The 11,153-nt window shown below is 44.5% G+C and overlaps 1 protein-coding gene across 1 annotated transcript; it reads right to left on the minus strand.

Moving 5' to 3' along the window:
• Positions 1 to 2,333: 2,333 nt before the first annotated feature.
• Positions 2,334 to 5,580, minus strand: LOC127782240 (ABC transporter F family member 1). Its single transcript, XM_052309345.1, has 5 exons — positions 5,269 to 5,580; positions 4,757 to 4,830; positions 4,447 to 4,657; positions 4,072 to 4,306; positions 2,334 to 3,570 (listed from the first exon to the last, which is right to left on the minus strand). The coding sequence occupies exons 1-5, from the start codon at positions 5,467 to 5,469 to the stop codon at positions 2,513 to 2,515; spliced, it is 1,779 nt and encodes a 592-aa protein (XP_052165305.1). The 5' UTR covers positions 5,470 to 5,580; the 3' UTR covers positions 2,334 to 2,512.
• Positions 5,581 to 11,153: the final 5,573 nt, after the last annotated feature.

Genomic DNA, 11,153 nt, shown 5'->3' on the forward strand with positions numbered 1-11,153 from the left:
GAAAGTGTAGATTCGGGACATCAATTATATAGAGAGGGTACAATTTCACGTTGGACTATGCCCTTTGACCAAAGTTCTAATGGGAAAGGGTGGGTTCGAAAGAAAAGGTTTGAGAATGGTTTGGGAATTTTTCTCTCGCGCACGGAAAACAGGATGACTCATTAGCGTATGGTTAATTAAATACTAGCTTAAAAAAACTTGAAAAAAATATTAATACGATTTTTAAAATAACTTTTCCATAGGAACTATTTTTGCAAAAGAAAAATACAGTTTAGTAGTTTAAAAAATGTACGCGTGAAAAACAAGAGAGTAATATTAGGAACATTGTAGTATAGACCACACCCTAAGCCAACGTGCAGGGGCAGTATAAACATATTACATATATATGGTGGTGGATGAACTAGATATGTGTATAGGGTGGGAAGCGTATAATCTTCAAGGGACAACCTTGACCATCAAGATTGGCCATGCAGAAAAATGATGTAAAGCAATTCTTGTGCTGTGTTATTAGCTTGTTGTGCATAAGTCAAATTGAAGGCAAGGGATCATGCTCTTGCTGCTTGGGAATATGCCGGCCGGGGAGAAGGGAGAAGGAAGGAAAAGATACATCTTTCTAAAAAGTGATTCAGATATTATATATTTCTCAGTGTAGCGTGTTGCTCCACTGGAATGTTCCTATAGTGGCTTAATTGGGGCTACCTAGTACAATATATACAGGAGGAGGAGGAGAACTAGATTAATGAATGATGATCCAATGTGGCCGGTAGTGCATCTTCGATTCACTCACTACATGCTGTCGTTCATGTTAGATGTATACTCTCTTCGTTTACTTGTGCGTCTCTATTCTCAGATGCATGTCTTCATGCCATAGGTAGTTTGCACACTTCATTGTAACTGTCGCTTCGAATTAAGAGCCTACTTGGATCATTTAGTTTTCGAACTAAAATTAGTCTCTGGACCAAAAACTTTAGTCCTCTACTATTTGGATCCAGGGGCTAAAATATACTAAACGCACGTGGACCAAGAGAGAAGAGAAAGGCTGCCACTTTAGTCACTATAAGTACCTCCAAGAGGGACTAATGGATTTTAGTCATCCCTGTTTGGATTCTTAGGAACTAAAAGTGACTAAAATGGAGGGACTAATGGATTAGTCCTATGAACCGAACAAGGCCTAATTTGTCTTTGTGCCATGTGTAGTTTGCACACTTCGTCGTACCTGTCGCTTCTTGCAGAAGTACCTCTAAGAGTGACTAATGGATTTTAGTCCCAATATACACTTAGTCTATTTTAGTCATCCCAATTTGGATTTTTAGGAACTAAAAGTGACTAAAATGGAGGGACTAATGGATTAGTCCTATGAACCGAATCGGGCCTAACTTGTCTTCGTGCCATGTGTAGTTTGCACATTTAACTTGTCTTCGCGCCATGTGTAGTTTACACATTTCGTCGTAATTGTCGCTTCCTGCAGGAATTAACTTGTCTCCTTTCTTTTTTTTATTACCTAAAATTTTATGATAATTAAACTTGGACCAAAAAAAACAACTTAGGCCTTCATCCCTAAAACACGTGTCCTTTTTATTTTATTTTTTTTATTTTTTTGAGAAGGGTAATTTTTACCCGCCTTTATATCCAACCGGTGTCTTTTTATTTTATTTTTTATTTTTTTGAGAAGGGTATTTTTTTACCCAGCCTCTATATCCAACCGGATATATGTAAACTTTTTTAAATTCTTAGCTCTCAAATTATCCAATCTAAAATTCGTTCCTATGGAGATTTGAACTCATGACTTTAAAATGCTACTCAGGTTACTGCAACACTAGGCTTCATGCTTTTTCCTTCAGCTCAAAATTTCTGCAGCCCCAAGAATAACTGACATTGTCTTCCCACCAAATTACATGATTATTAACCTCATACCAAAAATCACATGTCTACGTATATTAGACTTTGACCCAATTACACGAGTGTACGTATATTAGACTTTGACCCAATTACACGAGTGTTTTTTCATGAAGGCTAGCTGCGGTTATTTTTCCCCTTCTTTTGTTTGTTTTTGCATCACCACGATTTTCTGTATTTTTTCCTCCTATATGATTTTGGATTTATGAGGGATGTGTGGTGTCACGAGGCACCACAGACAGCGGACGGGAAACCAGCCAGTTTTTTTTATGGGAAGTACTACCAGGAAACCAGCCTAGTAGTTACTCCATATATTATAACAGAGATGAAACAGGTTTCACAATATTACAGAAGTTGTAACCACAGCTTGTTACCAGTTGATAGTATTCATCATTTTTTTGTGAGGGATAACCAGCCATCCAGCCAAGACGCCAAACTTATAAGAAAAAAATATATAATCTCTTATAACTCTCCAAGTGCAATAGTGATAATTAAGATAGCAGGCTACTACAAATAAATTAGACTCCGAGATACAAGACAAAACTTGGTTTGGCTATTATAATAAACCTCCGAGGAGCTGTCAAGAGAGGAAGATAAAAACGAAGGCCAGATAGAACTAGTCAGAGAGACCAGCCCTGCTCCTCAAGTGCTCCTTGAAGTCCATGATATCACCTTCCCACCTGGTCACCGCCTGCTTCTCGCACACCCAAATCTCTTGAGCAACCTGGTTGATAAGCCTGAAGTCATGACTCACCAGGACCAAACCACCGTCCCACTCGTTCAGTGCCTCAGCCAGAGAATCGATGGTCTCAATGTCCAGATGGTTCGTCGGCTCGTCAAGCAGCAGCAGTTGAGGCTGCCTGTAAGCCAGCCACGCAAAGATGACGCGGCTCCTCTGCCCATCAGAGAGATTCCTCATTGGCATCACCTGCGCCTTCCCAGACAGGCCAAACTTACCAATTGCAGCCCTCATCTTCTCCTCCTCATTCCCAGGGTATTCCCTCATCATGTACTGTAGGGCCGGCATGTCCAGGTCCAGCTTCTCTGCGAGATGCTGATGATACTGCGCAATTCGAAGGTGGTTGTGGCGCCTGACCATACCATCTAATGGAGCTAGGTCACCTGTCATGAGCTTCAGAAGAGTACTCTTGCCCGCACCATTGGGGCCAACCAGTGCGATTCTAGAGTCAAGATCAACACCAAAGTCGAGATTCTTGTAGATGAGGTTATCTGGGGTATACCCGAATGAGACTTCAACAAACTGCAGCACTGGTGGTGGAAGTTTGCCAACATCTGTAAAGCGGAACACCAGTACCTTGTCCCTGACAACCTTCTCAGTGAGCCCACCTCGTTCCATCTTAGCAAGAGTTTTCTCTTTGCTCTGAGCTTGACGAGCAAGCTTTGCAGATCCATGGCCAAAACGTGCAATGTACTCCTTCATTGAAGCAATCTGTTCCTGCTCCCATTTGTACTGCTTCATTTGATTCTCTTCAAGCTCAGAACGAGTTTGAACGTACTGGTCATAGTTACCAGAATATAACTTGAGCTTCTTGCTCTGCATATGGATGATGTTAGTGCAAACTCCATTTAGGAAATCTTGTGAGTGTGATATGACAACAAGTATACGATCAAACTTCTTTAGTGTCTCTTCCAGCCAGACACAAGCCTCAAGATCTGCAAACGAAAGAGGAAAAAACAATTAACCTACACAGGCAAAAGGTTCAACAAAATAGTATCGCAACAAAAAGCCAAGAAAACCCGTGGGGATGCAATAGCACATTTTTATCTTGTTCAGACTTTTATAAGCAACGTTCTTTCCTTGAGCTACACTCCAATGATGGGTAGGCTTATTATATAAGTGTCAACCAGACTATGGGAGAAGAGAGTCAGGTGTAGAACAAATTTAAGGCCAACAATAAGTAATCAGGTTATAACTGTGTGTTCAGAAAACAAAAGGTATAGCAACATAGGGGCCTTTTGTCCCAACTCTCAATTCATAGAACCAGGTAAAATCTAACTACAATATACAGCTATTTAAAAGATGTTCCGTTTGTATCATCATTAAGTAGGGCACAAACATCCTTGCCCATAGCCAGCAGCCAATAATTTGCCAATAAAAAGATGAAATCGATTCTTTAGTTCCATGTGGACTTAGATTTCCTTTAGAAGACTCACCAAGATGGTTTGTTGGCTCATCAAGCAAAAGGATGGTTGGATTCATAAACAAAGCTCTTGCCAAAGCAATCCTCATACGCCAACCACCAGAAAAATCCTGAGTTTTCTTTGCCTGCATTTGTTTATTAAAGCCCAAACCAAACAATATCTCAGCAGCACGCTTTTCAGCAGTAGATGCATCAAGTGCTTCTAACCGCTCATATATACGATCCAAAGCATCACCGCCACCATCATCCTGTAAATGTCAGTAAAGAAACTGATGTTACAAGACCTTAAATACCCAGTTATAACTTGCAACAGGAACAAAGATGAAATACCAATACAGATATCAGGGGCACAGATATAGCAATATGAAGCGTTTGAAGAGCTGGTCACCTGAGCAGACAAAATTTCAGCTTCCTTTTCCAACTTCATCCTCTCTTCGTCACAACAGATAACAGCCTGTAGCGCAGACATATCTGAAGCCTCAATCTCACTGGAGAGATGGTAAATATCCATGTGTTCAGGGATAGGGAGTTCCCTGCAGCCTATGGCTGTGAGCAGAGTAGATTTGCCACAGCCATTTAGGCCGAGCAAACCGTAACGCCTGTAGGTTAAATAAATAAGACAAGTGTTAGTGTGAATGAAGGGGCTGTAGCAGGATAATTTTTGTGATTTTAAAGTGATGAATGGGAAATAAACGAACCTCCCATAGTTGAGCTCCAACTCAGAATCAACAATAAGGTCATGGCCATGAAATGTTAATGAGAGGGACTCTATCTGCAACAACATCGAATCGAAAGATTACGTTTCAGTTAGTTTTTGGGGGTGCAAATAAAATAAAAGCAAGAAGTAAATATGAATGAAGATGATTATAGTAAGATTACGTTTAATTTGTTTATGTATATATATATATGTACAAAATAAAATCAAGAAAGAAATATGCATCAACATGGTTATTGTATCGATCCCTTAGAAATTGGAGCGCAAGGATGTAGGAGTGCAAGTTGGAAGCAGGAGGGATGATACATGGGCATCTGATCTGAGATTCTGAGCGGAGCAGCAAAGCGCATCTTATTATTACATCTTATAAAGGGGGGGAAAGAAAAAGAAACTAGGTATTCCCCTCCCTCGTCAACACAACACGTACATCTAGTCTAATCAAATCTAATAGGGAGCAGTAAGTAAGAAGGAGGGAGGGGGGGACAAGATCCTTACGTGGATATCGCGGGAGAGCGGATGGGAGGCGAGGACTCCGGTGCAGGTGCGATCGGAAAGCTTAAGCGCGGCGATACCGTTGGCCGCTTTATCGGCGGCGGAGGAGGAAGAGGAGGAGGAGGAGGAGGCCTTGGCGCCCCTCTTGGCGGCGGCGGCGGCCTTCTTCTGAGCCGCCTTCTTCTTGCTGGCGTCGGACACCATGGCTGCGGTGCGGGAGTAGGGTAGACGACGGTGGCGGCGGCGGGAGGGAGAGTAGTTGTGGTTGGGGATCTCCTCCGCTCCTCCTCTTCCTCCAACCCTCTCACTCCTTCCTCCTACTTGTATGGGGGAAGGAAACCCACCCACCCACGTGTGGTGTGGACTCCTCATGGGCCACGACTCTTCATGGCCCACACCTGACTTCATTTATGGGCCGGCCTGTCTGGACGACGGCCCATCACCTACCTATCCATCTTCTCTTGCAGCCGCCCTCCCCGTTGCCATTCGATTTATTTGTAGGTCTTCATCACTGCTGCATGTACATATGTACACCCTCCGTCCCATAATATAAGGGATTTTGAGTTTTTACTTGTAACGTTTAACCACTCGTTTTATTTAATTTTTTTTTTAAAATTATTAATTATTTTATTTGTGACTTACTTTATTATCTACAGTACTTTAAGCACAACTTTTCATTTTTTATATTTATAAAAAAAATTAAATAAGACGAGTAGTTAAATGTTACAAGCAAAAATTAAAAATCCCTTATATTGTGGGACGGATGGAGTACTGTACTTCATCTAGTAGGAGTACTTACTTGTTGGATGTTAATAACTCCATCGTTTTCTCTTTCTTTTTTTTCCCAATGCAGGTGCAGCGAGCGAAGAAGCTTAATTGTACAGGTTAGTACAGCAGTAGCTCTACCCCTGACGGAGATCACGATATTATTATCAGGATTGCTGCTCTCGCACGCCAAAATTAAGTACTATACTTCTACACTACACAAGATTCAATTCATCGATTTGATGCTTCACTAATCATGCATCCGTGTAACGTCACAATTCTCGATTAACCGATGGATATATCGACGGGCGCATGCAAATGCATGCCAAAACAACACCTGAAAGTTGGAAAATGATTGTTCGATTCCCCCCTCCTCATCACATTACATGTATCAGTGCGCATGACGTATCAAAGATATGCATCTCGATGTCTAATTAATTTAATTACTCGTACTTACGGGTATACCTGAATTTTTTACATTTTGGTCCTTTTTGAAAACTTATTTTACAAATAGACCCCTGGGAAAACTTAAACCAAAAATGGTCCTTTTTGGGGCGCCAGAGCGGCTGGCGCCGTACCCCAACATGGCGGCGCCAGCCACACTGGCGCCGAGCCCGTGCCACCGTGGCACTAGGGCTGTCCGGAGGTGCTGACTGGGCAGAACGGGGACGCCAGCCAAACTGGCGCGGCACCTCATACCACGGCGCTAGCATGGCTGGCGCGCCCCTCCTCTGCGGCCCCCCAACTTTCTCCCCCCCCAAATTTTTTTTGCCAAGTCTGTTCTGCCTCCGGGCAAAGGCTGGCGCCCAGCCCTAGACCGCGGCGCCAGGGTGGCTGGCGCCGCCCTCCTCCTCGCCCGACACCCTTCTGCCTCCGGGCAAAGGCTGGCGCCCAGCCCCAGACCGCGGCGCCAGGGTGGCTGGCGCCGCCCTCCTCCTCGCCCGACACCCTTCTGCCTCCGGGCCCGGGCTGGCGCCGCCCTCTTGGACTACGGCACCAGGGTGTCTGGCGCCGCCCTCGTCCCCCACCGAAACCCTTCTGCCTCCGGGCTACGGCTGGCGCCGCCCTCCCCGACCGCGGCGCCAGGATGATTGGCGCCTCTGCCTCCCTGCAAATTGAAGATATATATTGCACAAATGTACCAATTCACAGTTCGCAATTCAAATCACAATTCACAGTATCATACAGACTAAAACAAGTTCCAATTGCACAAATCACAATGCCAAAAGTCCATCACATATTCGACACATCAAACAATGCCAAAAGTCCATCACATATTCGACACATCAAACAATGCCAAAAGTCCATCACATATTCCACACATGAAACAATGTCAAAACTCCATCACATAGTCCTCACATAGTCCATCACATTTTATATCACATAGTGCACCACACATGTCATACTACCAACAAATAGATTAACTTCATACAAATCACTTCTTCCGTTGGCGCCGAATAGCTTGCGAGCCCGGAGTGTACCTACATTTGAAAATCCAGTGTTTAAAACATTTTAAAAACAAAATGAGGGAAATCAAATAACATTTGAGAATGGTAAGCTCATTTTACCTCTTTTTCGCTGCCCGAGTGGATCGCAAGTTGTATTGCGTGGGTTGCGTCCCCTGAGGCGCGTCGGGAAGCTGCGACATGTCTATCTCCTCAGCGTCTGGTGCGACGTAGTCCTCATCCTCCTCGTCGTCGTCGTCATCGTCGTTGCTAGGTGGAGCCGGCGCCTTCCCCTTTCCCCTCCCTTGCGGAATGCGTGACGATGACGAGCCACCAACTTCTTCACGCTCTTCTATCCTGATGGAGTGTCGAGCGGTACTTGGACGCGCGGATTGAGGTAGTGGTGGTGGTAGTCTCCGCGGTTGGTACACGTCGTCCAATCCAACCGACCTGCAACCTAATCTTGCTGCAAGTTTCCGGCACCTTTGACGAACTTTCTGCATTTTAAAAAAAAGAAGTTTGTTAGGCATAACTCAAGTAATGCAAAGTGCTAAATAAATTTTACCTCTAAAACATTGCGGAGTGTGTTCTCTGTGTCCTCACCACCCCTCGGAGCTTGGAGGGCATGCCCCATTTCATTCACACTCCTGAGGAGCTCTCTCGACTGAAAGCGTGAGAATGTATATGTTAGGGTCTAGGGTGTAAATGGAAATAACTTTAACAAATGCAAGAAAACTTACGACTCTGTCTCTAAGTGGGGCGTGCTCCATTTGATATCCAACTCTAGTCCGGACATCATAGGGATTCCGCCCCTCATCGGAATCGCGGTCATCCTCTATGTCGGCTTCCGTCCAAGTAGGGCGGAGGAACAGTCTATATGTCCTATGTAGCCAACGAAGGTACTCTGAGAAAAAATGATTTTGGTGTATATTCTCGATGTACCTGTCGTTCCTTCCGGCTGTCCTCCATTCATCAATGTATCTGTTATGCTCAAGCCCCCAGTCTTTCACTTTCTTTGTTCTCACCCTGTCATACCTAGACAAGTGGAAGGTGATGAAACAAGAGTGAGCATCGACAAAGGTTAAATGGTACAAAATTGAACATTGACAATAAAAGCAAAACAAAGATAAGAAATATTTACTTGTGTAATTCAACTCCAGTTGAGATGTCCTCAACCGGCCAGTCTTGCTTCTTCCCGAATTGTCGCATGACACGGTGCGGAAGGTGGTACTCAACTGCCCAGAAACAAATCAATGGGCACTGGTACATGAAGTAGTCAGAGTCTCGATTGCACATCGAGTTCAGGGTCAGGCTTGAAGCCTCATTTGTGTGGTATGGTAACCACTCAATCTGCAAAAGTTGAAGAGATGTCGTTGGTTAGTATCTCAATTAAAGAAGTAAATGTCTAACTAGAAGTGATATTGGAAGTACTTACATGTTGAGGCTGTAAGCAGTCCATCTCATTGACATAATGCTCAGTGGAATGCCAAACAGCTGCTCCACTTGTGCACGCCATCCAGGATTCTCTGTCCTGCCCGTCACGGCATGCCCCCGTAATGGGAGGGCCAAGATCATAGCCACATCCTGTAGAGTGATGGTCATCTCACCACTGGGGAGGTGGAAGCTGTGTGTCTCAGGCCTCCATCTGTCCACAAGTGCTGTCAACGCAGGAGCATTGAACACTGGCATTCCTCTGCTCACGACCAAGGCCACCCCGAGCAACCCGGCCGCCCTTAGGTACGGGATGTACCTATCGTCGAACACTGGGGGGGCATGAGCTCTAACTCGGAGTGGTTGAAGTACCTGCAATAGCAATTGTAAATCAATTAGTTAATATAATGTCAAACACACGCTACCGATACTTGTGTACAAGTGAATTAATGTCGATTCATACCCTCCCCGCCTCGATCGCAGCCCCGCGATGACGGGCCTCGTAGTACGCCTCCAAGGCTGGGTAAGTCGGTGGTTGTCCCTCCTCGGCCATCCTACATGACAAAGTAATAAATTCACCGTTAGTTACCAATATGACATACATTAAAAGAAAATGAATGCGATAATCCAAAATAAATAAATAGACATTACATAGACAAGAATAAAACATGCATTGACTTAAGTAGGAAAACAAAATATTTACCTCCGTAACACTTATATTTTTTTTGGACTTCTTCTTTTTTGGACGCTTAGGACACTTAGGTTTCTTGTGACCCTCCTGGTGACACAACGAGCATCTATTTTGCACCGGCGCACCATCAAGTTGAACACATGAAGGTGGTTTCCTTCCAGAACCACCAAGACCCGAGTCCATTTCGTTCTTAAATCGCTTCGATCTCCTCTTCCCTCTTGTTTTAATCTTCAAATTTGGGTCAGCAACAAATTCTTCACCATCATACGGTGGCCACTGTGTGGGGTCGAGGTATGGCTCAAAGCGACTTGCCCATGTGTTCACAACGGCTCTTGAAGAGAAATGATACGGCATTCGGTTTGGAGATTCCTCATCAATTGCATGAATCAGATAAACGTGGATAAGATGTGAGCAAGGCATATGGTACAGCAATGGCCTTTGGCAAGAACATGAGTTCCCCTCACCTTCAACTTTGAAGGCTCTTGCGCCGAATCTAACACCGCCTCGCGTTATACCACCCCTCTCTGTGACCTCGTATGTCTTTTTCTGCTTATCGAAACACCTTGAAGTGTGTTTGTTCGCCTTACTTTTTTGCACCTTCATCTTACTATCAACCTTGGTGGACCAACGCTCCCCTAACTGGACTCGCTTCACTGCTTCATCATGTCTGTTCACAAAGTAATCATTGCACTTCATAAACGTAAATGATACTATGGCCGTCACTGGAAGCTTACGAACACCAACTAGCACGCTATTGAACTGTTCGGCCATGTTGGTTGTCATGTAACCCCACCGGCGGCCATTTCTATCGTATGCACGAGACCACTTATCTTTATCCAACAACTCATCTTCAAGCCATTTACGAGGACCTTCGGGAATACGCTGCCTTAGTGCCTCAACATCCCTCTCAAATATCCACTTCTCGTCAATCTGACATATCCTTAGGAGCTCTTTTGTTTGATGCTTGTCCGCACCGGCCTTGTGGAAATTAGCACTGAAGTGCCTCATGCACCATCGATGGTGAACCGGTGGCAATCCTGGAACAGGAGTCCTCATGGCATTCATTATACCAGCATGTCGATCTGAGATAATACAAACCTCCCTATGCGGCCCAACCACAACCCGTCGGACAAGATCGATAAACCAGCACCAGTCTCGTATTCTCTTTCTCCACCAAGGCAAAAGCTAAAGGTACAAGTTGGTCCTCCGCATCAGCTGATAATGCAGTCATCAAGGCACCACCGTATTTCCCAGTTAGGAAGGTTGCATCTATAGCTAGTACTGGCCTGCAATGCTTAAAAGCCTCTATGGAAGGACCAAAGCACTAGAATGCACGCATAAAAATTTTCTTGGTCACTCCATCAACGTTGACAACCCGATCAGGATGAGTATCGATGTGGTAGACCATACTGGGATTTGTCTGCTTAATGGCTTGCAGCAAAGTGGGCAAACGGACGTACGCTTCACCCCATTCACCGTAAATGAGCTTCATAGCCTCCTCTCGTGCCCTCCAAGCCTTGCCATACTTCACCCTATACTGGAAAACCTCAAATATA

This window comes from Oryza glaberrima, chromosome 8 (genome assembly GCF_000147395.1).
Source record: "Oryza glaberrima chromosome 8, OglaRS2, whole genome shotgun sequence".
NCBI classification, from domain to species: domain Eukaryota; kingdom Viridiplantae; phylum Streptophyta; class Magnoliopsida; order Poales; family Poaceae; genus Oryza; species Oryza glaberrima.

What these genes read in the sequence shown, in the direction of transcription:
- LOC127782240 (XM_052309345.1), bottom strand. Translation starts at nt 5,469, where the DNA reads ATGGTGTCCGACGCCAGCAAGAAGAAGGCGGCTCAGAAGAAGGCCGCC. An exon ending in CGCTCTCCCGCGATATCCAC is followed by an intron (nt 4,831 to 5,268) that starts GTAAGGATCTTG and finishes ATGTTGTTGCAG; the next exon opens with ATAGAGTCCCTCTCATTAAC. An exon ending in TGAGCCAACAAACCATCTTG is followed by an intron (nt 3,571 to 4,071) that starts GTGAGTCTTCTA and finishes TTTCGTTTGCAG; the next exon opens with ATCTTGAGGCTTGTGTCTGG.